The sequence below is a fragment of the Pseudopipra pipra genome, chromosome 2 (assembly GCF_036250125.1).
Source record: "Pseudopipra pipra isolate bDixPip1 chromosome 2, bDixPip1.hap1, whole genome shotgun sequence".
Taxonomy (NCBI): domain Eukaryota; kingdom Metazoa; phylum Chordata; class Aves; order Passeriformes; family Pipridae; genus Pseudopipra; species Pseudopipra pipra.
In genome coordinates, this window is record NC_087550.1 from 47,174,347 (window position 1) to 47,201,432 (window position 27,086).

The window sequence follows — 27,086 nt, forward strand, 5'->3', positions numbered from 1 at the left end:
ATTGCTTTTGCCATGTCATACTTGTATGATAGTATACACATAAAGATAAGTAAGGCTGCAAAACAGTAGTGCAAGGTCTCCATACAGTCATTCCCCACAGAGCGGGTCTTGCTTCTGGATGCAGATAAAACTTCCTGTCTGCCTAAATCAACAGTTCCTTATAGGTCACAGTTTTCCCGAGATACCAGGAATGAGCACAAATACATATACAGTCTTCAAAGCTGCACGATCTTTCCAAGTTAAAAATTATGCAGCCCTCCTGCCATAAAGTAAAGCAGGTCAACTTTTGGTTTTCATTTTCGTATTTCTAGGAAGGCTCTAATTTCCTTCTTCTGAAGTAGTCATGACATAGGATCACATCTGTGTACAGCTAAATCCACAAAAGGCAATAAATTCTGTTGTGACATCGTAAAGCAAGCATAAGTCTAACATTTAAATAGGGCAAATTGCACTGTTACCCACATGCTCACATAACATAAAATTTTAAGTCAAGACAAATTCATCCAGAGACCTTCTCTAGAGCTGAACTGAACAGTAACACAAACTTTTTGCTTACAAATTACTACATCCATACTATTCCTCCTCATCAGTGTCTACTATAATCAGGCAATCAGGCACAATGTTTTCTCAAGACCTTTCATCAGTTCATAAAAGAGATCGAACTCAATTGGGACTGAATGTGGCAGAAGAAACTGCATTATTAGATAACAATTTTAGTGGAGGACTTGCTACCTCCTCCATAGGAGCAAGGAAGACACTAATAAGCAACCTGCTTGGTAGCAGGGTGCATAGTAGGTTGAACTTCACAGGCTTCACACCCATTTCGTTACTTGAAAAAGTCACAGAAATTTCTTACCTGCAACAAATGACTGCTTTACAGGAGAGTGCCAAGTCTAGAAAGCTCTGCCTGACTTCAAATGAAAGGGCATACTTCAGTGTGTGGCCATCAATAATCAGGGCAATATCATTTTCCTTGCCCAGCGACTCCCCCAGACTGGTACAATGTTGAGTCAGAGAGGCTCTTGTTGCCTGAAGAATAAACAGAAAGAAATCATGTTTCTTCATAATATAAGAATAGTGCATCCAAACTACAGCAAGGCATCTCCAGACTATGCAACAGAGCTCAGGATACGTGCACGCAAATCAGCAGAGACATAAATTTGTGTATTTACAGGACCTTGTGCATAAATACTGATTTGTCACAAATCAGCAAAAGTTGCCTCCGCTTGCTTAGGAAACCATGTCTTGTTTCAGTGCAGACTCCAGCATCTCCACTACACAGTCCTGTATGATGCATGTGCCCACAGTACTTGGCATACATCCTTTTCAACTGTAGCCCAAATGAATTAACTTTCCTGGGCCAAACAGGTGGGAGGAGGATCAGGCCACTTTCATACAAAGTGGAGAGAAAAGGGGGGGGAGGGAAAGAGGGAAAGTTGCTTTGCAATTCATTTTCTCTCACCCCACTCACTGATACAGTAGTCAAAAGAAACTCACTCTGATTCACAAGAAAACTAGCCTCAAACTGGAGAAAAATTTACAGATTAAGTTAATGAGTATGACAGACTGCTCAAATCAGCCCTTTCAGACTCAGACTACCTTTTGCACCTTCTTCATTACAAGAATGACTGCATTATTCCCTGTTTCCCCATTAAAATGTGAGGGATTAGATTTATGATTTCATGACTGTACCTGAAAATTTAACACAAAGTAGATGACTGTGCTTAAACCATTAGAGACCAGTGCTGGGAAAACAAGGGTATGTCTTCAGGGAAAAAAGCTGTTTTATCTAGTTCAACACTACTATGGTGAACTTGCCACCAGCTGCTGCATGAGAGAAGCCCCAAAGAGAAGATACAAGGACTCCCTGAAACAACATCTCAGCCTTGGCCATATTGATCACCATAACTGGTCTACTCTGGCCTCCAATCAGGAGGCCTGGAGACACACCATCTATAACGCTGCTGATGCTTTTGAGAATGCACGCAGGATCACTCTCGAGGAGAAAAGACAATGCAGAAAGAATTGTGCCTTGCAGAATATACCACCTAAGGAGGCTTTCTGCTGTGCCTTTTGCAACCGGTCGTGCCTATCTCACATTGGCCTTTTTAGCCACCAGTGCGCTTGTAACAAACGTGGGTAGAGCCCTTCCCAAATCTTCGTTCGCAAAGCCTGGCCATGATTCTATAAGGAATACAGTTTCAGTAATGTTATCAATAATAAAATTTTATTTCAAGAACTCCCACCCCTGGAAACTTAGAGTTTCTTTGTCTTTACTGCTTCCTCTCAGTGTTGCTCAAACATTTTTCTTGCTCTCAAATGCAGAATTAGCCCCCATCCTTTTCCTGAAGGCACCCACAGGATTAAAAGCTCCACTGACTATTTGAAACCAAGGGAGTCAGTCCTTGCCCTTATTTCCTGTCTAGCACTTTGGGCACTTCAAGGGAAACACCCTCATTTTTCACCTGATCCAAAGAAGTATGAAGGGCCACAGCCTAACCACTCTCCCCCACAGCGGCAGAGGAGAACCCTGAGGGCAAGTTTAGGAGGGTTATTCAATATCCATCATCGGTTGCTCAAAAGAAAAAGCCACATGGCAACAGCAAGACTAATAAAAGGTAATGTTGCTCATCAGATGAGATTACTACTATGTCCACAGCTTATTATCATAGCTATGCACAAGCCTCATCCAATTCATGCCCTGGTCATGGAACTTATTCATCTTATATATGATTAGTAACAAGGTTAATAATACCTCAAAAGGCTATAAATTAAGAATTACAAATTGGGCACTTAATCTAACCAGCATTTTGTAAAACTCTTAATATACTCATCTATACACCAGGCTAAATTACAACCTAATAGTTTATACAGTAAAAAAGCATGAATTATTATTTCTGTTTCTTCCAACTACTTACAAATGCTATGTTTTAAAAACAAAAACAAACGACTGCTCCTGTAGGCCACTGCAATTAAGAAGAATAAACTAGACCTCAAACTCCCTGGGTATACATATAATGAAGACTTCCTAAGTAAGCAGAGGAACAAACATTCAGAAATCATGGGCAACTATATCCTTTTGTGGGCAACTCATTACTGGAAACTAGAGTAGAAATCTCTGCTTTGATACCTAGCTTTTACTCTGGGTTTGACATCAAGGGATAAGTTTCTTCAAGTCACATCAAGCAAAACTAAATAAATCCTTTTACTAAAACAAGCATGGTGGAGCAGAAATCACAGTAATCTTAAGAAAGTATCTGGATAAACCCAGGCCTGTGGAATACCCCTGCCTTTTTACTGAGTACCCATCAATTATAAAGGGAAAGTCTGTCAGGAGTTTTTTTCAGAGTATTAGAAGCAAATATTACAAGCATCTCACTTAGCCATAATAAACTTTGTTTTCCTTCCCTCAAGATTTTCTTTAGACATACAGAGCATCCAGTTGCTCTGGGGAAGCCTAGAAAGGTCCCTGTCAATCAGACCTTATTGTACCGGCATGTGAATTTCCAACAAATACTAAAAATACACAGTTTTAAGTAAAAGTCAGAAGGTGCAAAAACTGAAAACTCCATTGGTTTTGTAGCCCTGATTCAGTGGGCTATTCCAATAAACATGGACACTTCATTAGCCAGGAGCAGACATGTGCACCTGCTTAAGCTGTCTGTTCAATCAGAGCAACACAATCAGTTTAGAGCTTCACTACGGCTTAAATACTCATAAGACCACTGAGCTTCAGAGCACAAACATGAAAAAAAAAAAATCAACCACAGAACTCAAACTGAAGAAGATAAGGAAATTAGGTTTTAATTTATTTTTATTCTACTTTTGCACATTTGACATGATTGGGGGCCTTGTTTCTAAAAGTATGAACAAGTCTGACAGATGCATTTAAGGGAAATTATTATGGTCTCTGTGCTTGAGTTAAATTCAAGACATGGTGCTATATTCCATAATCAACCTATCTCACCTGCTTTTCCTGTTTGTTTTTCCATTTCCATTTTAACAAGTCACAACCACAAATACAAACCTTGAACAGAGCATTTACTTGCATTACTGCCTTAAAATAAACTTTCAGATGTTATTGTTCTCTGTGTGCATAGTTTCCATCCAGAACACCAAGTAACATTATTAGTACCCTATTATAAATCTTCATAGCATAGTATAATTTGTTGACAGGCAGAAAACAAAAACATCCTGAAGCAGAATTTGTGTGGTCTTTTCTCTGGACTGCACTCTCAGGATCTTTAACAAACCTTCTGATGGCATGCCTGTATAATCTCACTTTCTAAAACCTCAGAAAAAACCCTGCCGAGCCCAACTTTGTATCTGAATTACGAAACTGACTAACAAAGTTTGGGATTTCCCAGGCTATTATTTTGTAGGTTGACAGAGCAAACACTAATACTCTTCACATGATGCTTAAAGTCAATTGGAAAGTCAATGCAATCAGAGTGAACTTAATCAGAGCTCTGCTGACTTCACTAAAAACAAGAGCAAACTCCTCATACTGTAATAAAAAACATTAGGAACATTACTATATAGGTTATATAACTTAATCTTTAGTGGGATTTTTTTGTGTGTGCCTTGGGGTGGGTTTTTTGTAGTTGCTGGGTTTTTTGTTTAGTGGAGACTGCCCAATCCCTCCCACGAGAGCTTGCGAAGTGTGCACACTACAGCAAGAAATGTCAGTGTGTGAGGCAATTCAATATCCAACACAGAACCCAGTATCAGACAGTTGCCAGGGAAAAAAAAAAAAGGACCAAAAAAATCAAACAAAACTAAGTCAGTAGGACTTGCAAAAACTGGGTGCAAAAGACTCCAGTAGGATAACAGCCATTCCCTAAGCTTACCTTACAAAAAAGCTGATACCCAGAGAAGAACTGGACAATTATTATAAGATGATCAGCTCCAAACCACCTCTTCTCCTTCCTCCCCTGCATTTCCCCAGGAAGGTTCACAAAGTCACTGAGATGACAGTGAGAGACAGAAACAACAGAAATCTGGGCAGCCGCTACACTCAGGTTTCGTCATAAGCATACAGTGATACATGGCCCACAAAGCAAAAGATCTTGGGAAGAGAACATGGCAAGTAGCATCACGTAGGTAAGGAGGCCTCTTCAGCTGAAGAGAGCCACTCACCCCTGAATCTGTGACCTCTAATAGACATATCCCCATAAGGCCAAAATCAGCCTTACATTCTGGCCTTCCTGTGCATCTACATTTCATGCACCCTCCATGCGTGGCCATTCCTCCATCTCAGAAGACCTAACATCTCTCGCAGAACAAGTTCCTGCAGTAAGAAATATTAGCTTATAGTTAAACTAACTTCTAAGTTTAAGTCAACTGTATACACTACTTGCTTCTATATTTATGTAAAAAGTACTGCTAGCTACAGCATTTTTAAGAATTTTCCAAGTTAACTTCTTCCATCATCCTATAATTAATTTCCAAACCACTAAGTCTGATACAAGATTTAAATTGCACAATCTGCTAACTCATTGAAGTGCACTGCAGTGCCAGCTCAACTTATTTTAACAATCCAAGGATTTACGTTTTATGGCTTCTGTTTTCCTTCCTATGCATTGATAATCTGAATAGTAACATGTAACCATTTTTTTTTACTGTGCTAAAAAAAGTAGTTTCAACTCAAAATATCAGCCATGCCCCCTGCTCCCCAGTGTTAAATCAAATTAAATGGAAAATCTTCCAAGGATAGCTTAAGAATTAAGCAAGGACTCCACTGCATAACCGCATTCAAGATAACACTAGCCAACCCTACTTCATGGAAGATTTTCCACTACATATTAATTGCAACCTAAAAGCTTCACCACATGTTAGGTGAAGGCTTTGATTTCAATCTGCCTAGTTACTGTGCTAGAGAGATCTGTCAAGACATCTGGCAGAAGCAAATTTACAGGAGAATAGGAATAATCAACATAAAGGCAAGAAAAAACCTAATGTTTAAACCAAAGCTGGCAAAACACTGCGTAACACCTGTTGGGCAGAAGAGTCACTGGAAGTGTTTTCCACAATAAACAGAATATTTGCAAGAACTAACCTTGAAACCTGTCTTGAAATCAAGAAAGAAATACCACTTCCTGAACTGATCCTCACTTTTGCCCATCTTCCAAGTCTGGTACCAAACATGACTAGGACAGCAAACTACTTCAATTTCCAAAAGCAAATAGGTAAATTACAAAGACCTAGTTATAAGGAAGACTGCAAAGCATATTGCCACAAAGCCTAGTGAAGATGACTTCATGTGTACAGCAAGAGTTCAGCTGCAGGACTTGTTCTCATTTTCCTCTGCTCCCTCTTTTTTGTGATTCCCACAATTGATCAGTCTTCAAGCAGTTGGTTTTTTAACTGCTTCTGTGTACTTTCAGAACTAGGCTGCGGATGGAAATACCAATCCAAACAAAGTTGTGCTAGGTGCACTGTGTCAGCTGCTTACATGAACTGATAAAAAAGCCATGGCTTTTGGCCAACTAAATGGAAAATCAAAAATATCAGCAGAATTGGAAATATCAAGTTACTAATACGAGGATATGCATGGCCTAATACAATCAACCTTACAATAACATGGAACTCCACATTCAACTTACAAAAACTTGCAGAGAAGCATTTGCATACTTTTTTAACAATGAGGCAATTCTCAAGAGCATCCACAAATCTACTCTGGCTTTCATATACCCTTAAAGCCATACGACAATACCAAAAACAAAAAAACAAAACAAAAATCAAACTTGACAGCAGTATGGACATTATTCTTGCTACGTAGCATGACAGATGAGGCAATATATGTTGAACAGAGCAGGTTATATTCCACTGCCATACTTTCCTGCCTTCTGGCTTTTTCACTACAGCACAACACTTAACTCACATTCAGCTTATGACCCACCTACTCCTTTTCTGCTCCCTGTCTTGTGTGGGTGACTGTGCAATAACATGATCTTGCACATTTCCTTTTATTCTATAGCTTCTTTTAGAAGATACCAGAATAAAGGACTAGAAATGCAGGAACGTGCCATCCCATGCTCATACAAGTACTGAGTGACATGAGGAGCTATCTGAAAGAGCAGCAGTAAAACTGGGACTTGTGAGCTATGGGATTACAGCAGAAAACCCAAGAGGAGAAAATACACTAAGATGACTCATGGAAAAGAAAGTTATGTACCAAAATTCCTCAATAATATGCAAGGAAAAACTATACAGCGTCATATGAAAATCCATCACCTCTAAGGTTCCTGTAAAGCCAGAAGTAGAAATATTAGCAGGGAGGTTGTTTTTTTACTAACTCACTGAAAACAGCACTATGGAGAGATGCCTCTGAAAATTACACATTTCTAAAACTGAATTTTAAGAGTACATCCATTCCTTAGCTTTACAGGAAGAGGAGACTATAAAGACACTCTCTAGAGTTGAGAGTCAAGAGAATTTTTGAAAGATGAACAGTAATGGAATGTCAATAGTTCACTACTTCACATTTTAAAACAAATAGTATGAGCATCTCCCAGTTTAGGAAGCCTTTAAAATACAGGATGCACTGCAAATTCAACCTCTGCACACAAAACCATTCAGCAAATGGATCATGGAAGATCAGATCCCAGATGAATACCTTCAATTTACTCTTTTAAGTAAGATAAAAATTTAAGAAAAAAACCAAACAGGCTCATCAACATCTGTTGCTCAGTACTACTGCAGTGCTTAGCCTGTGTCACATGCTGATTTCAAGAGATACAGAAGAGCACACAGTGTGACTGCTCCAATGACACTTCACACTAATCAGCACTAACTTGATTTTATAATTCCCAATCAATTACTTGACTTCATCACTTTGAAGTAATTCTCCAAAGAAAGACTGACAGGAATAACCAAGTGCCCCCTATTCCCTCTCTAATATAAAGCAAGCATGCTTTTGACAGAACTTCAGCCTGAACTAATTATAAGATGTTTGATCTCAGATTCCAGTGACAGAAATGCCAAAATAGCTTAATATTCTCCAAGCCTGGTGGGAACAGGACCATGTATGTACAATTGTTGGAAAACAGTCTATTCTAAACCATTTCTGCAGGTGCCATGTAGAAAACCTGCCATTTCTAAATCATTCCTAACAAGATTACTCACAAAGCCCCTGGAAGAGTCAATTGAACTCTGAGTAGTATGAGTGGGTAATTCTTCCAAAAGATGTTATTATGGCCTTCCCACAAGAGTCTGAAGTTGATCAAGCAGCATCTGCATTTCTCTTATGGAAGTATTTAATAAGCCCAGATACCACAGTTACACAACGCCAGCAATATGCCATCTGTTCATCCAAACCCATTTGTGATACTAAGCTCACTGTGGTATTTAAAGAATCACAACATATAAAATACTAAGCAAATATTGTTAAACAGAAAGTGCAAATATCATTAAAAACATAAGGCAAGACAAGAACCCATTCCTAAAATACGCCAACCAAATGACTCACTGATTCTACACAGCAGAACTTGCTTGTTTAATAGCACTATGATTCTGCTTGATAAATAGTATCTCCTATCATGCCAAGAAAAACATTGTATGGAGTACCCAGAGACATTAGATAGCCTCATTCAGATCATTTTCATAGCTTTGAATTTAACTTCAACCTGAAATTCCTTCACAGTTAGCCAAGTAATTTAAAACGTCTATATACCAAGAGTTCTTAATCTGCATAGCAAGTCTCAGGTTATCACATATTCAGACCAAATCTTGCCTTGATATTAGATAAACAGATCATATCAATATTTTTGTCTCCAGGGGCAGCTGAAAGTCCAGATGAATTCGACCATCAAGAGCTATAAAACATGCTGTAGATGATTACTCTAGGATGTTTTCAATTCTGTAACAAATTGATTATGCAGGAGCCAGGGAACTTGGTTAAATAGGGAAGAAAATATACCCTGAAGGAACATCTATCCTATCATCAGTACGTCAATCTCCAAGCATGTTCCACATAGTTTAAAAAGAAAAATGGAACAGACCTTTTTACAAGCTTTGTCTGATCACAGAAAAATCATCTCCAAATGTCTCAGTCAGATATACCATCTCAAACACATATCCTGTATAAAGTGTTGCAGGTACTTCAAGATCACGGTAAGGAGGAACATCAAACAGCTGACCATTTGAAGACTATGTGGTTAAATGCTCAAACAAACTTAAAGCTTGGTTATCAGATGGCTGCATGCTAAACTGAAGCTCTCAGTAAAGAGAAGCAGTGCCTGTATTAAGGAGAGTTGGGGGCTTCAGGGGGAGAAGGAGAGGAGAATTAGGAGGAAAGAGAGGTTTTCGCCAAATTAAGAAGTAAAACTGATTTGTTCAAGATTACACTAACTAGTCATCTCTCATCTTGCAGATTAAATATCATGGCAGTGTGTGCCGCCAGGAATGGTGGTACTAGTGTTTTAGCCTTCTGAAACAAAATCTGCAGTTTCCTGCAGCATTAATTTTTCCTCAGATTAAAGAGAAAGATGCTGATTATAGCAGTGGCATCTTAAAAATGTGAATCTTGACTTGAAGCGTTCACTAAAATACTGATTTCTTAAAAAAAAAAAAGAAATCAAGGAAAGTTTCAAAAGTCTCAGCATTCTCAGACCAAAGAACTGACATCCTAAGTAGTTATCTAGTACAACATAGTTGCCAAAGGCACCATCTTAAAAGCCATGAGCCTTTTGCAATCCTTTCTCAGAGGGCAAAGCTTGCAGCATAAGAAACAATGGTAGAAACAAGTGAAGTCAAAGAGACGATTCATCAAATGTTCTTCAAATGCTATGAAAGACAATACCACTTTTTTTCAGTGTGGCATTTTTTAATATTTCTAACTTTAGCAAGAAACATCTGTATCCTGGGAAGACCAAGGATTTCAAAGAATATAGACAAAACCCTGTTCTCTTCACACTAATAACAGCATTAGGCTTATTACATGACTTGCATTTACTCCACAACTGCTCTATGTAGGTCAATCTGTGCATTGCTTTCAATACATATTAGATGTTTGACTACAGAACAGTTTAAAAAAAAAGCTTGTTCTGGACACTTGCACACCTGCATGATTACTAAAAGTAACTGTACTCTGCAAAGAGGAAGCAGTCTAAGTTTTGCTAACAAGCTAGAATGACTCAGTGTCTTTATATTTTGATATTTCAGCTTTATGAAATTAGTTCATTCAACAGAATAGGCTTTTTATTTCCTTCCACTTTTGTCAAAGAAGTCCCAATTACTTTTCCTCTTTCAAATATAACAGTCAACCTTTTCCACAGCAGAAGCAAGCTTTTGTTTAGACCTCCAAGGAAGTTACATTTCTGCAAAGTAATTTCTCAAAGATAAAAATCAACCTTTCAGATCAAGAAAACAGTACAACCTTTTGTTTTAGATCATGATGATGTAGGATTCTCTGTTACAGTGTCTGAACCACATGCTTCTGTGTTTTGTTAATACACTCAGATGCCCACAAACAGCTAAGGACTTTTCAGCCAAGAAAATGACTCTGGTGTGTGGACATACAAGTCAGCCTGTAATATACTCCCCTCAAAGCAAAAAAAAAAAAAAAAAAAAAAAAAGCAGAAGGGGAGTTATTTCTCCTTATATAGCATCATAGAATGGTTTGGGTTGGAAAAGACTTTAAAGATCCTCTAGTTCCAACCCCCTGCCATAGACCAGGTGGCTCAGAACTCCATCCGGCCTGGCCTTGAACACTTCCAGGGATGGAGCATCCACAACTTCTCTGGACAAACTGTTGCAGTGCCTCACCACCCCCACAGTAAAGAATTTTTTCTTAATATCTAATGTAAACCCACTCTTTCAGTTTGAAGCCATTCCCCCTTGTCCTGTCACTGCATGCTCTTGTAAGAGATCCCTCTCCATCTTTCTTGTAGGCTCCCCTCAGGGAGGCCACAATTAGGTCACCCCTAACAGAGTGATAGGGTGCTTTAAAGAACTAGATCTCTGCTATAGATGCTTTTTCATATGTTTATATCCCTATCTGTGTATGGGGTTTTTTATACCCATGAAGCAGTGCATGCATATATTATGATTGATATATATAAAATATAGTTATCCTGATTCAATGAAATCTGAACAAACTTTCCTTAGAGAAATAACAGCCAACAATGCAGCCAAGGCTACACTAAAGGAGTTTTATCATTGTTAGCAACTAAGGAATCCATGTTGATATTAACGTATAAAAGACTGAACACTAGTCAAAATTAAATAGAGACTAGATGACAGAACTCATCTTTTCTCCAAAACAATATCATGCACAGGAAACACAATATTGAGTAGATTGATTTGTACAATAATTTGTACAACATGCTCTTCTAATGTTGCACTTACCTTGTTGGTACAGACATAAGCACGTCTCAGAAATGCACTAAGAAAAAAATTTCATATTTTCAAGTCATATTACATAGGCAGTCTGGAAAAGAAAAGGTTTTGGTTTTACCTTTTCACCTAAGGTAATGTCAATTTGTAAGACATCACAATAAAGTTGGAAGGACAGAATTTTCCTCTCAACAGACTAATAAAATTTAAATAGGGCTAGGGAAAGCTATAGCTTCAATTATTTTTAGTCTTCCACTCTCAATTTCCTCTCCAAAATCCCCCTTGAAAAAACCCCAACTGTTATTAGCATCTGTGCAGTTAATAGTTCAGTTGCATGCTAGTGTAAGTAACAGAGGCCATACCACTGTCAGAGTTCATAGCCAAAGTTATTCCCGCACTTAAGTAAAAGGAAACTGCTTTGAGAATGAAGCCAAACAGCAAACTATAAACTCTAAGCTACTCAAGACAGACTCAGACATGCAACAAGCCAACTTGTCATGTTAGTCTTCCTTTCAAGTGCTTGTGTACTATCAAATCTGGTTCTCCAGGCGAAGCAGAGCAAGTTCCAGAGTGAGTGATTAGCACAGGCAAGCTCTGTAATAAAACTGACTTTTAAGAAGCAGATTGCTTTTAACCCAAGTTGCTTGCTTAAAGCTCTGGTTTTGATTTAGACACAATACAGGTATTGAACAGAAATTTGAGAGAACTTACAGTTCTTGAAATACCCTTTGAGATTTTACTTCTACCTTTACAGCATGACAAGCATCAGAAGTTACTCATGCTCCTTGGACTATGTATTTTTCCTTTTTACCCATGGTTCACCAGGCAAATAAAGCAACACACAAAGGTGTTGCCAGAAGGATCTGATATAAGCTGTACTCCCATGATCTTATCTCTTCCTCAACAGCCTCCCAGAAATGGGGAACATGCACACTCATTGATTCCATCCAACTGGGATCACTTTGACTTCTTAAAGAATTAGGTCAGGCTTCCTGCCCTTTGGCAGCTGCTCAGGAGTAGGCAGGCTATCTTAGACACTTCATTCCTGGCCTCAGTCCCATCTGTGCCCTCTCAGGACTTCTAACAAAACAAGAGCCCAGCAAGCAGACAGCAAGGCAGCCTTCTCCTGCCTGAGCCAGCCCCTTCAGTAAGCAACTACAAATAAGGCACTTAAGCCTGACCATGCTTCTGTTTAAGACAAAACAGCACCCAAATTGCCCCACAAGGGCAGATAATGGACGTGGAACACCTTGAACAAGGAAAACACCAAGCATGCCCTAAAGGACAAGGGCCTGGACACTCCCACACCTGGGGAACACAGACTGTCAGAGGAAGAAGTAGAGATGGGAACACTGGAACAGCAAAGATGTAGGGAAACTGAATTTTCCCTCATGTCTCAAAACTAAAAGTGAGAGCTCTATAGCTTTTCATCCAAGCAAGAGGACAGTAGCAGATCTAAAAACGTTTACCTTGGACTACAGTTTTTTAAATCCATAAATTACAGTGTGAAAGTACAGATACACACAGGGAAGGAGAGGAATGCTACTGAGTAACACAAGCAAGATACAAGGAAACATTGCTGCTAGGTCAGCAGAGATCTTTATTATCTGAACAGTTCTAGACCTATAGATCAAATAACTCTCATTCAGTAATTAAAGGAAAGTGATAGGAGAGCTATCCAAAACACTAGCACTGGCACAGCACATAAATTAAGAAAACTAAAGAAGTCAGTGTCATAATAGCAAGATTGCAGATATCCAAATAGCTATATACTTGTCCAGCTGATACAAGACCCATAACAGAACTATCTGCAAAGCATTAGATCATGAAATGAGAAAAGCATGGCAGAATTACCCAAACAGTTGTATGCAAGTCAGCCTGTTGAATCTACTTACTAGTTTTGCTCAAATAAAATTAGTCAGGGTGCAAACACTTCCGTTGCAATTTGATTACCAAATTAGTACTACACAACAATAACATCAGATAAATACCATAAGATTGTCCAGCTTTAACAACTTTGTCAGAAAAGGTCTACAAACAGATTTTCTAGTAGAGTTCTACCAAGATCAATTAATGCTTGATGTTATTTACCTTCATAACACCAAAAGAAATGCAAGTTTTCTGTCTTGCAATCCAAGCTTAGCAGATTAGAGTGATGAAAGGATGAAAACTGCTGCCCAAAGAAGTTGTGGAAGCTGCATCCCCAGACATATTCAAGGCCAGGTTGGATGGGGCCCTGAGCAACCTGATGTAGTGAATGGCACCCCTGCCCACTGCAGAAGGGGTTGAAACTAGATCATCTTTAAGGTCGCTTCCAACTCAGACCATTCTACAATTCTACGAAAAATAAAGAGGTCTGAAAAAGAAAATATAAGCAAGCTTTGTTGGAGCAATTCATATTACTTCAACTGGCAGCACATGTGTGAGCAAACTAGATGTGGCACAAATCCAAACCCACCCTCCTGTCTTTAGTTCCACCCTTTCAACAGGGCACAAGGCAGGCAGCTCCTCCAGCCCATCCATTGCCATATGATACACGACAACCAGCAGCAAAGTACAACCTCCACTCACCTCCTGAAGTCTCAGAAGGGCTACCTGAGTGTATGGACCAGCTCACCACAGGTAGTCCACAAGCTGCAATACAATTGTCACTTTTCATACTGATTTTTACTTCAATTCCAAGTCAAATTAATTTAATTTCTTTTATAAAAAGGGTCTCCTACTATACCACAGCTTCAACTGCTCAGAAGAGAGTGGGTTTAATGACAAAACTGAATGGCTGGGGGCTCCTGAAGACCCTGAAGCCTATACAGAGGGTTTTAAAAACATGAATATAACATAACATGAAAACATGATAAAACATGAAAACCTAAGGGTTTACAAGAAATGATAGTACAAGACACCAAGATTTTTCTGAATATCAGTCAGTAGCCCGAGATTATTTTATGCTACTTGACTCTCTTAAATAGCATTACCTTGTCAGCATAGGCTATATCCTTAGGAAAGGGTGATGTGCATGAACAAGCACACATCTCCTGACTGCAGCTTCAGAGAGGCACTGCATGGTCATGGTCTGGCCTTGACACGTCCTTATGTAGCAGTGGAAAAGGATACACGCAGGAATGAGGGCGACTTTGCCACTGGCCTCCTTGAAGATCAAAGGAAGGAATTGCCTCCACTCAACTGTTCCCTAGGCAGCAGTCCTAGTAATTTTGTTAACTAAGACTATTTGAAAAAAATATAGTAAAGTCTTCAGCATTCTGAGCACCTCCAAGTTGCACAGGAATAGAAAAATGGCCTTCACTAAACAAGTCCTATTTAATATTACATAAAATTACACTAAAACACCATCTGCCCTTGCCATCACAGCCTTTAATGTTTAAGGCAGTTTCTTGCTCATCCGTAGTTCAGCCAGCACTGAAATTCCAGACAAACGGCACATTTGAAAGACTACACGTGTTCAGTTGATAATTTAGTGTCTTCGTACTTTCAAAGCTACACAGGAGACAACAATCCCAGGCAGTATGTTTGAGAGGAATGAAAATGAGATATATTTGCTTGTTTCAGTGACTAAATTATTTATCCAAGGACCATTTTGTAAGAGCTGTCTTGATGCTGGACTAAGGTTAGCTTTCAAGGAACTTCGTCCAACTACTTTAATAATCTTGAAGTTCTGATATTGATAAGAATCTGCAGGAGAGCTCTCAAACAAATAATTACTCACTGAAATAGTCTTAATATTATATAACCTTAATATCATATAAAAATTGGTTTCAGCAATTTAGTATTTTAGATCTAATACAAAATCCACAAAAGCCTTCTCCAAGTCACCAAATGCTTCACCTGAAGCAATTGATTCTCACAAGAAATAACAAAAATAATGTTTATCCCAGCAGTTTTTTAGACCGTATGCAAGACCTCTGAAACTCAGATGCTGAGTCCCCATTTATCCCAACCTCTCAAGTCTCCAAATACTGCATTCCTCCTAAAGCTTACTTCATTAGCTGACAAGGTGATCGTGTTCACACACTAAAAAAAGTCTACACTAATGTACTGTTTCAAAAGACAGCACCATAGTGATTTTCAGAGCTCTAATTCCATTGCAAAGAAACACACAGTTAAGGCAACAATATTCACAACTTTAAGAACAAAATATTGATTCTGACATCACACAGGCTGCCTTTCTGACTACGTAAATTGCAATCATACCACGTGGGAACTAGGTATTTAGCCGCAACCAATTTGGACATTGAAATTAGTTAAGGCAGAACACCATCTTTTGGAAGACACTAGCAGAGTTGAACAACAAAGAGTTTACCTTTAAATAACATGCAGCAGTAATTATCCTGAGCTTGGTCAGTGGTCTTGTTACAAATACATCTGTACATTGCTGCTTCAAGCTTCCTTCAGGCCCTAGTTAACCTTTGCTCATAAATAATGATGTGTTCCGAAAATGCTTAATGGAAAAGAAAATTGTAACCAGCCAACTGTACACAAGAACCCAAACTCAAGATTACTAAAACTGCATTTATTAGGCAGCAGACAGTCTTAAAATCACACTGGCCATTTTCACAGCACAATGTATTCTATGTCTTGTTCAATGTCTTATTAGAACATTAAAAAAAAAATAATTCCTATTTTAGTCCATGTTATTTAGTCTATTTAGTCCTTAAAATATGCAGTTTACTATAGTTCATATTAGTACCAGGCTTCTGTTAAGTACCTATGTAACAAGCTTCTATCCATTTTTTAAAAAATTATCTTAGAATATCAGTGAGAGCAACAATAACAGCATGTAAATTAACAGCCAAAACCCAAGTAAGGAATCGGACACTTTTTTGGAAGATGCATCTGTGATTGACAAATAGAGGCACTCCAAGATTTTATGTTCAGTGAGTAGGCAATGCAAGGCAGTTAGGTCAGTAAACAGTCAAGGTAACTAATTCCCAGTGCAGAGATTAGGGCAGTCTGAGTAGGAGTGCTTTGTCACTTATAAAATTAAGAGATGTCCTAGATCCATGCTTAGTCCTACATGACTACCATTATTTTGAATAATATTTAGCTTGAGAATTTCCTGTAAGTGACCACCACAAAAAGTTACATTGAAGCTCTATGTTGCTCTTGGGAGGTTAGTAACTCTACTACGGTTCTGTACAAGAGCTACAGCAGCAACTTTTTATTTCCTTGAGCACGGCACCTTGAGCTCCTAGTATTCTTGGCAAACATACTTGCTAACACTTTTTGCCAGAACTATCCCTCTGATTTGCAGATTTCCTTAACTGAAGGGCTGTGTGGCTCCTAGGTGCTGCACAACCGTGAATCAAATTATTTATCACAAGGTATACTTTATTTGTAACCTCAAGTAGCTAAAGAATTTCCATTTCTTAAGAAGTTTCACATACTTCCTTCATACAAACAAAAAAACCAAAAAAACCCAAACATACTAAACAACCATCTGTTGCCTTTTCTCCCTCCAAAACCATCACATTCAATTTCTCCACTGCCCTTACTTGACTTCTCCAAAATACTTTGTCCACCTACAATAAAAGTTCCAATAAAACTGCTAATGTTGAGTAACGAACCACAGAGGAAAGTGCATCTTTTTTTAGCTACTCTATACTCTGCCAGACTCCCACAAATAACTCATTCTATTCCCTTCCTTCCTCTAAAAGAGACTTGCTTATTCCTTGCAGATTTAAAAGAAAAATACATTTAAACTGACATGTATTTGTTGGCAATTGCCACTGCTAGGAATGACTGCATGGCATAATGCGTCTAGAGGTCACAGGGCAGCCCATACCTAGATGCTAGTTCTGTTTAACTTGAACTGCTCTATATTATAAAGTAGGGCTTTATAACAGCATTTCACATAAGTTCAGACTCATCTCTGCATTCAAATCTGGCAAAGTCTTAACACTGCTGATCAATATTCCTTACAGCTTAAACGAATATTCTATTCCCATATACAGCTGGTGAACACTGACATGTCCTGGTAGCTCAGGAAGCAAGAACAGCTCTGCTGCTGCACTGTTCATGTCTCACTGCTTTAGTCTAATTCTAGGAAGAACTGGAAACAAATCTTATTAACACACTATAACTGTTGCTCAGCAGAGATACTGCTACCGGCTCAACTGAGAAGCTTGGCCACAACACCTGATTTGCTTTTATCCTGATGGCTTCCAGCACTTTTACTTTTTTTTAAAAAGCCAAGAATATAAAGATGCTCTGTAAGAAAGCCCCAGGCAGGCTTCTCTTTTCTAGTCAAACAAACACCATTCCCTGAAGTGAACACTAACTTTCAAAGACTTCTTTTTCCCTGAGTTTTAAAAACACACCAGCTAGTTCCCTATCAGTTTACCCTATACATCTGAAGTTTTTATTGAAGTTTATCTAATAAATATGATACCCACTTCAATTACTAAAAATAATTTTAATAAGAAAACTCCTGAAAATCATCTAGATCATGTTTCCTTTTTAAAATTAAACCGCCAGAGTAATTTCCCTAAAGATTTAGTTATACAATAGATTTATTTTATTAATATTTACTAAACCTATTAACTCTGTCTACTGAACTGTAGAGTTTGTCTGTCAAGCCCTGGATAGAACTATAAATCCCTTGAGAACTTGATAATATTAAACCTACTATAGACAGACCAATTAAGTTTTAATAACTTGAAAAGAAAGTACAAGTTTTCAAAAAAATCAGCTAGTTGTGAACCCATCCCCCCTTTCCTTATGTTATCTACAGATAAGTTCTGAAATTTTAATTCTATAATCAAGACAAATTATTACCATACCAACCCAGATCTTACAAAGCCCCTTCACTATTAATTGGTTTTATTAATTCACATTTTCCCAAAGTTCTACAGACTACTAAACTCTGTATCCAAACATACATGCTCTGCTGACCTTCCCCCCCCCCACCCTCCAAGGACATAGAGTTCTTGAAGCCAGATGACCTTGGTCACCATTAGCCATGTAAATGGTCCCCAGTTATACTACAGAATTTGATACCATGTCTTTCTATAAATAGCTGTATTTCAGTGAATACTACACTTTAGCTACAAGAACTTGAATTAATAACGGACACCAAATTCCTCAATCTTTCCAATCAGAGGAAAGCTTCATTGTGATGTGTCAGTTTTGCTGGACACAGAAAATGGACAAAGATTTTACATCCAGCTTTCCACTAAGTACTCACTGTCATTTCTCAGTCTTCTAGTGCAATTTGGATATTGTCAACCTACTATCAATATGATCCCAGGCTGAAAAACACTTGAATATACAGCTGTCTCAGGGGTCACTTTCTCTTTTCCGGAGTGTCACAGCAGATCAGAGCTGAATGCAGGCTGCACGTATTAGCCTGAAAGAGGAAGCAAGTGCTTAAATCTGGAAAGTTTGTATGAACATTAATTTCTACTCTCCAGTCACTGTTTCATATGCTAGCAGAGACCCCAAATCGGAATATTCCACAGCTGAACAGCTCTTGACTCAGAGAAAAGATGTGCTCCCAAGATTAATCTGAAGGATGTTAATGCCTATGGCCATACGTCAAACAAGAGGGACATGCAGGTAGAACTGAACACCCAGATTACCTTTCTAGGATGAAGTTAGTTATACTTAATGTTACAGATAACAAGTAAGAAAAAGTAAAACCATCTTGAATTGAACAATGCTCTTGACCCAATCAGAAACAAACACAAAAGGATCCAAAGGCACATGCATTTAACAAACAAGCATATTAGCAAAATGATGGACTAGATAACCAGGTTTTCACCTAAAATTTTTGAGGGCTTTGTTATGTGAATTGCCATACTGGATCACTCATGACTCTTTCATCATAGTGAGACAGGAGGTAGAACACAGCTGTGTAAGTGAATGGCTAAGTTCACTGAGGAATTTGATTGTTTTCCTAAACTAGCCTATTTCTGGATAGAAGCAAAAAGGTTTACCCAAGAGGAGCACAAGACTCAAACTGAATGAACTGAAGAGATTACACCAATTCTAAACTCATAAGGCAATTTCTCTATAAGTCCTATTAACATGACCATAACCCTGGTGTCCATCAGGAATGCCAGGACACTCTTACCTTGCCTGGCTAGCTTGAAAAACCAGAGTGCATGACAAGCATACATACATACAACCACAACCCAGCATGATGAAAGCTTCAGAAGGGCATAAGAATCACCTCACCTCTGATGAGCATCCATTCCAAAAGGTCTCCAAAAGAATATTATACTCTGACACTTCAGAACTGTGATTTTAGGCCTGCTTAGAACACAGGTTTTGATAATTTAGGATTTGGGAATTAGTTGAAAATTCAAGATATCCAAATCACTTTTATCTTGAAGCTATGGCAAGGAGATCACACTCATTACTTAGATTTGTAGAAGATAAGCTGATTAAAACACTTAGTAAATATGAAAGAGAAACACTGATCCTCCAGCATCACTACCTCAGTTAAATTACTCGAGATACTGAAGTGTGAAAATGCACCTTAACACATTTTTCAGTTAAAAAAAAGAAAAGCATATAACATTGTGGCAAAGGTAGGCAAGAACCCTACAAGTCTCTAAAAGATTCCTCTGATCAGTTCTACTCTATGTAGAAGGTTAAAAAGTAGAAGGAACACATACTTAGTCAGGTATTAAAGTCATACAGCTAGAGAACTGTTTAATTGTAGTTTCTGACAGACTGATCAACCCAGAGAAATTCTATAGGACTTCTTCTAGCTTCAACCAGATGTAAAACATCTTTTTTTCTTCATTTCCATGTGAAGGAGATGTATTCCTTTATGTGACCGATGGGCAGGCTTGGAGTAATCAAGCTTCAGCTGCAAGAATGATCCTCTAATTATCATGAAAAAGCAAATAATCTTCAGAAAAGGATTTAACAAAGTAGTAGTAAGTCAGTATTATGGGAACCAAAAAAGTAAGACCACAGATATTCATATGTCTATTTTCTGAATATATGATTCAGAATATATGATACATACCCTAACTGTTACCCTGAAACAGTTAGTTCTCCACTACCTTCATTAAGTTAACACTGCAGATAAATCCTATTGCTTTAGGCTGGCTCTGCACCAAGAAAGGAACACTGCTTATTCTTAAAACCTGCACACAAACTTTCACAAACAAGAGACTCTCCTTCAATAAAAGCAGAAGATCAGATACAAAAGTATCTTGAGACGAGGACTACTTAGTTCTTACCCTTCATCACAAAAGAGAAATCTGAATTCTTTTTACAGATGTGCACTATTAGCCATGTCAATCAAGAGGATCATTATCCAAAACTCATCTACCTACACATGACACCAGCTTAGCCTTATTCCCCTCAAAACACACCATCATAATTTAATATCAGCAAAAACTGCATTTTCTGGTAGCTTCTCATTTAACAAAATCCATTTAACAATTCATTATGCATCCTTATGTTTCTGTCCTTTCTTGTGCTTAATAGAAATAAGCATTATCAGTATGCTGCAAAGAATTCCATCTTCAAAGCACACAGATACTTCCTTCACCATCCAGCTGAAGCCATTATTATATTGTTACCTACACAACAGAAAATAGATCTGGATAATACTCAGGATCATCTGCTGATACAAGCCTTCACATATGTGAAGATCATTAGCAGTTTTAAGAGAAATAGGGTTTGTTCCAAGTCATTTTCTTCTAACATATGAGAACTCTTATAAACAAGACAGCAAATTTTAGATGGAATTCAGGGAACACACACTCTTCCTCTCCATTTCTATGTAATATGATCTATTCTGTCCTATAGCATGGACAAGGCATTAACCCCCTAAATACCTGCAGTTTAAATCTGCAAGATCTTTTCCGGCTTTTGTCAGAAACCACCACTCATAAAACAAGATATGAAAGTAAAAGTAACTTTGAAAATAGTGTGTTTGCTTTTTTAAAAGCCTCCCCCACTCCCAGAATTTCAGCTATGGAAAGAAGAGTTATTTAGTAACCTTCTCTTAGGACTCCTAAAGGTCCTTGCATTCCTTCAGGTCCAAGTACCTCCACTTCATCCACATCAACTATCACAGTGCCAGAAAACACCAAGAGAAAAAACAGCCACAGATAAGGGAGAACAGCCATTAATGAATTCTGAAAAGCAAAAGCAGGATGAAACAAAAATACCAGCCCAACTCATTCACCACTCACAGCTCAAACCTATTAGTATTACTTCCTGAAAAAATGGTAATCTAACACTTAAGTTACACAGTCCTGTGTGTATTTAAACCTACAGGTCCGGGTAACACCTATATTCTTTCATTTCTAATTCTACACAGCACACTCAAATCAAAGCAGCTTTTCACACTAAGAGCTGTATATTTTCCACATCCATACAACTAACTTTCTATGCAGATTAGCAAGTACCTGGAGTTATGAAAGATCCTATTTGTTCCTCAAAAACAAACAAGAAGAACACTAAACCCCTTCTACCTAACATTTTTGAAGACTTATCTGACTACTAGACACTGCTCCTTATGTAACCACTTACTGGCTTGATAGCTATTTCTAAATTAAGAAAAATAGAAATTTGACCAATAAGAAAAGCTTGGTACAATAGAGAAATGTATTCTTTTCCTAATTAGCTTCCTTGGCAAATCCCCAGTGTCCACAGAAGAGCTGATTACTATTCCAGGCTGACTGGTAACTACTGAAGTCACTTACTAGCCGCAAGCCACTAGAGGACCACGGCAGATGCTTCTCTGAAGGAGAGCTGATGCTTGGCTAAAACTGAGCTTGCCTGCACTGATCAGTTTTCCTTGGTCAAAGCATGTGGGCAGATGATAACGAGAGAGACAAAAATCCCAGTTTCCTCCCTAGTGCAACACACGAGATGTAACCTTCAAAGCATCTACAAGGTATTAGTAGTACACAGCTTGTTCTCATCTTCGCAGCCATATCTGCATCCCTTATTATCTTTTAGTATGACTGAAGTACACATGATACCAATGCTTTGGAGCATTTGGAGTACTAGGTAACTCTGGTTTTAGTCTGAAAAGCTGACAATAACTTTACCCCCATTTTTTGAGAGTAATCAGCATGACATCACTGATAAGGCACAGATGTCCTCTCTCTTGCAAAAGAACCAGGACCCCAAAAGCAACAGAAGCCAACTTCTGCTTATACCTTTAGTCATATCTGATTAACAGACACCAGCATTGAGGGTTCTTACACTGGAGTGTCAATTTGCTGTGGGTTACACATCCGTGTATAACGCCAGATGATGACTGTCAGTCCAGGCACATGAGTTCTGCAGAACACACTCACTGTGCAGCTCCATGTACATCAACAAAATTACTTTATAGCAAAATACTACCTACAGGTTCAGAACTGTGTCCCTCCAGTGTTGCCCTTCCACTACTATTAAATACAACCCCATGTGATAAGCAATTGATACAGCTCCCAGCTCTTCTTTCTACAGGACTGATGCGGAGGAACACACCCAACATTCCTTGACTGTAATATCCAGTAGATGGGGTCTCTCTGAATCATCTGATTTCCCTTCTTCAGCTACCCCTCTCACTTCTCTCACAACTCAAATTCTAAGAGATGCCAATGAAAGAAATTTTTCCAGGTTAAGAGCTGCACAGTAAGAATTTATGGTGTTCCAATTTAATTAAGCAGAAATTGAGTCCAAGAATTACATTCAAAGTAAATCTAGTGCTCAAAATATTCTCATTTCAAAAACTTTTATTAGGAAAAGAAAAAAACAAGTGAGTATATGTATGCATCCAGTTAAGTCTATAAGGGATAGACATTTGCAGATTATTATGCTAAGTTTCTAGAATTCGGCTGAATCAAGCTAGGGATTAGTCTTTTCTATTCCCAGGAGTTCCCTGAAGAGAACAGAAATGATTGATTTTTCTCCTGAAGCGCATGACTTCGAAAAAATTTAGCTCTCAAAACCAAGGCAAGACAGTTGTTCGATCACATCTCACCTGCTACTGCATGCCAAGGAGCAGAAGTGGGGGGGAAAAGTCACACAGGGACTGCACAAAGGGGTAAGTGTATCAATATTTAAAGGCTCTAAGCTCAACCTGGATCTTGTAAAAACTCATTTTTAGTATTAATGGATTTCAGAGATGGAATATATTAAATATAATGCTACGGAATTCCAGTGTGAGAATCTTCTAGGGATAGATTTTAAGCTCAGTTGAACAGGAGTCAAAATTTCTGTTACAGGTGTAACACAAAATAGATATTACTATGGAGATCCCACACTGAAAAATTGGCAGTAAGTAGCTAGAGACACCTTAGAATTAAAAGAACTAGCAGTAATTATCAACAAATCACAAGTCTCCTATTCAGACTTACAAAAAGTTCAATTCTACATTCAGAAAGGCAACAAGAGTACTTTGGTGAATAACATATTTACTTTAGTTTGAAAACAATACTGATTTAATACAAAGCATTTCTGATGAACCAGTTTAGAAGCTCCACAAGTTTGTGCTCATGTTTTTGAGAACATACGCTATCTGAGCTAAAGCAGCAGTCACCTGCAATATTAGGTATGTCTTCATGGTGTATCATGTAATCATCCATTTTCTTCACTTAAAAGACCATCGACTATATACCAATAAGGGGTTTTTTTTCTCCTCATCTGACATGCCATGGTTCTCAATTTTTCTTTTTTCATAGAATCATAGAAGGCTTAGAGTTGTAAGAGACCTTAAAGATCATCATCTAGTTCCAATCACCCTGCCACAGGCAGGGACACTTTCCATAACACCAGGTTGCTCAAAGCCCCATTCAGCCTGGTCTCAAACACCTCCAGGGATGGGGCATCCACAGTTTTTCTGGGCAACCTCTTCCAGTGTCACACCACCCTAGTAAAAGAATTTCTTCCTAATACCTAATCTAAATCTACCCTCTTAAAGCATAAGGCCATTCCCTCTCATCCTATCACTCAATACCCTTGTGTAAGAGGTCCCTCTCTCCAGCCTTCTTGCAGGTCCCCTTTAGATACTGGAAGGTGCTATAAGGTCTCCCCAGAGCCTTCCCTTCTCAAGGCTGAACAGCCCAAGCCCTCTCAGCCTGTCTCGTAGGAGAGGCACTCCAGACCCCAACTTAGTAGCCCTCCTCTGGACTCACTCCAACACGATCACATGTTGGGAGCCACAGGGCTGAACATAGCACTCCTGAACATAGCACTCCAAGTGGGGTCTCATGAGAGCAGAGTTGAGGGGAAGAATCACCTCCCTTAACCTGCTAGCTGTGATTCTTTTCATGCAGTCCAGGATGCAGCTGGTTTTCTGGGCTGCAGCCACATGTTGCTGGGTGATACTGAGCTTTTTGTCTAAACACCCCCAAGTCTTTCTCCTCAGGGCTGCTCTCAACCCATTCTCCTCCCAGCCTCTACTTGTGCTTGGGACTGCATCAGCCCAGGTGCAGGACCTTGCACTCAGTCTTACTGAACTTCACCAAGTTCACACAGGCCCACCTCTCAAGCCTGTGCAGGTCCCTCAGGATGGCACCTCCTCTCTCCAGTGTAGTGACTGTACCACACAGCTTGGTGTCATCAAACTTGCCAAGGGTCAAGTTCATGTTCTGAAAGCTTTCTTTATTTATGTTTACTGATAAATTTCCAATACTCTTTACAGCCAAATTCTGTAACCAAACATTTCTACACATTAAATTATTGGAATCATATCAAGGCAACTGGAAAACAACACTTATCAGGTGGTAACTTTGCCACAATAGTATGACCCACTTCCACCAGATTTGCAGGTATCCAGTAACTCGTCTGACACTCAGATGCAGGCTTTCCATCTCCCATGCAGTCAAGCACAATGAACTGCCAACTCTAAATGCAACTGTGAGATGCTGCCTATTATAGATCCTTTCATCTGTTCTACAAATACCTCTAATAGAAATCAAAGTGATATCAAATACTGATTTGACATTGAAACACATAGAACAGGAAAAGCTCTTCTGGGAAGATTCATGTACAAGTGTATGATTTTTCTAGTTAATTTTTACACATAGATGAGGAGCATGGCTGTCATTTATCAGCAATTTTTGATTTAAGGTTTTAAAAGCTACTGTATATAGGCAAGTTCACAATGTAGTTTGCTCAAGCCTCGGTTTGGTTACAGCTGTTCCATACAATACTGAAGATAGCTTATTACATTGAAATTACTTATTTAGCTTATTTTTTTTTTCTTTCTTCAAACATGTTACTTCTATATCCATACCTTAAAGCCTAATTATATTCCTGCTGGCATGCTACATGTTTTTCCAGTTTTCACCAGAAGTAAACCCATGAACCTCATAGGTTTCTTGTTCTGAGACTTCAGTTTGGTTTCTACAGCTTGTGACTGAAGACCTCAGGAGTACATTTTGCACAACACACCTGTGCATTAATTGTTTATCTTGCTACCCTAACGGCAAGCAGGAGAAATTCAGTGAGAAAGCTCAACAACTTTCCATCTCGTTAATAACACCTCCTTCTGTCAAGACTTATACCAGAATTTGCTTACTTACATCTAGTGATTCTTCATTGACCAGGATGAGAGACATACTCTGTGAAATGAGTCTGCAAGAGTACCCTGCAAGAGAGAAAAAAAAAAACAACACACAAGGATTTACTTTTTGGAAGACTATCTAAGGTTGAGCTCAACCTTGAGATAAGCATCTATAGATCAGATGACAATTTACTTTTTGAGCAGTTACTCCTATCAGACAGACTGCTGGAAACACTGGTGCATACAACACACACCAAAACAACAATCTTACTAGCAACACAGGCTGAGTTTTATCTGCACTTTCAAATACATCACTTGAGATATTTTAATTAAAGAAAGCACCATGTGAACTAGATGAATCAAATACAGCCTACAGCCCTACAGCAAAAGTTATTTTATTTTTTCATCTACACTGGAGGCAGAATTGCCTTCCACGCACTACAAGAACAGATCTGAATGCACAGTTGCAACTGTGCCAGATGACCAGAAGTGCACACATGGATTAGTTGGAGCTACCCAGTCCCCTTAGCCCACACTTGGGCTTACATAAGCATTTTTTACTCTGGAGAGTTCAGTGCGGAAGGTTCTGAGCATTGTTAAAAACTACAGATCAATGACATACACAGAGGCCCTACTAAGTCCTATAGGAACCAGGTAACTGTAGTAGCTTATTCTTAGTGTAGGACTGGGACACGAAAGAACAAGAAAGAGCAAGTTGCCATAGTCTGGAGCAGCAGTCAGAAGGCAGTTCTGCACAATTGCCAGGACACCAAAACGGAAAATGAAAATTCTCAACACAAAAAAAAAAAAAAAAAACAAACACCAAAACCTCTCTTACATCTATAAAATTATAAGCATTTGCAGAATAAACAGTTTAATTCCCACTCATATTAATGGCAAGAGACAAATGCAAACTTGCATCAGGCAATCTCACTGCTTTATCCTAAAAGCTCACTTGCACATACAAGTTCACTTGGGGTTGACACAGTCACGTATGCTTAATAAAACAGCAGAGAATGAATTTATTTGAAGCACACACCTTTTATTGCTCATCTAAATTACACAGTAAAAAGAAATAAAATAGAATTGTTTTGTATTTCTACTGTGGTTTTGTATAGAAATGAATTACAGCAAGTTTAAGAAACTGCTGTCAAATAAAATCAGATCTTAGGAAGTCTCTTCTCGTACGGAGATTGGAGGCTATTGCACTGTAAGAGTAATGTCCCAGTGAGGAACCACTGCAAGGCTGACTGATTCAAAA

At 38.6% G+C, this 27,086-nt stretch overlaps 1 protein-coding gene across 5 annotated transcripts in view; it reads right to left on the reverse strand.

Moving 5' to 3' along the window:
* The window catches only part of ATP8A2 (ATPase phospholipid transporting 8A2), a 326,111-nt gene that overhangs the window by 207,707 nt on the left and 91,318 nt on the right, over window positions 1–27,086 (reverse strand). For all 5 annotated transcript variants that reach the window (XM_064645382.1, XM_064645383.1, XM_064645384.1 and 2 more), the window contains 2 exons: window positions 25,845–25,909; window positions 857–1,029 (listed from right to left, as the gene is read on the reverse strand). In XM_064645382.1, the coding sequence (XP_064501452.1) occupies window positions 857–1,029; window positions 25,845–25,909 (238 nt within the window). The remainder of the gene's footprint in view (window positions 1–856; window positions 1,030–25,844; window positions 25,910–27,086) is intronic.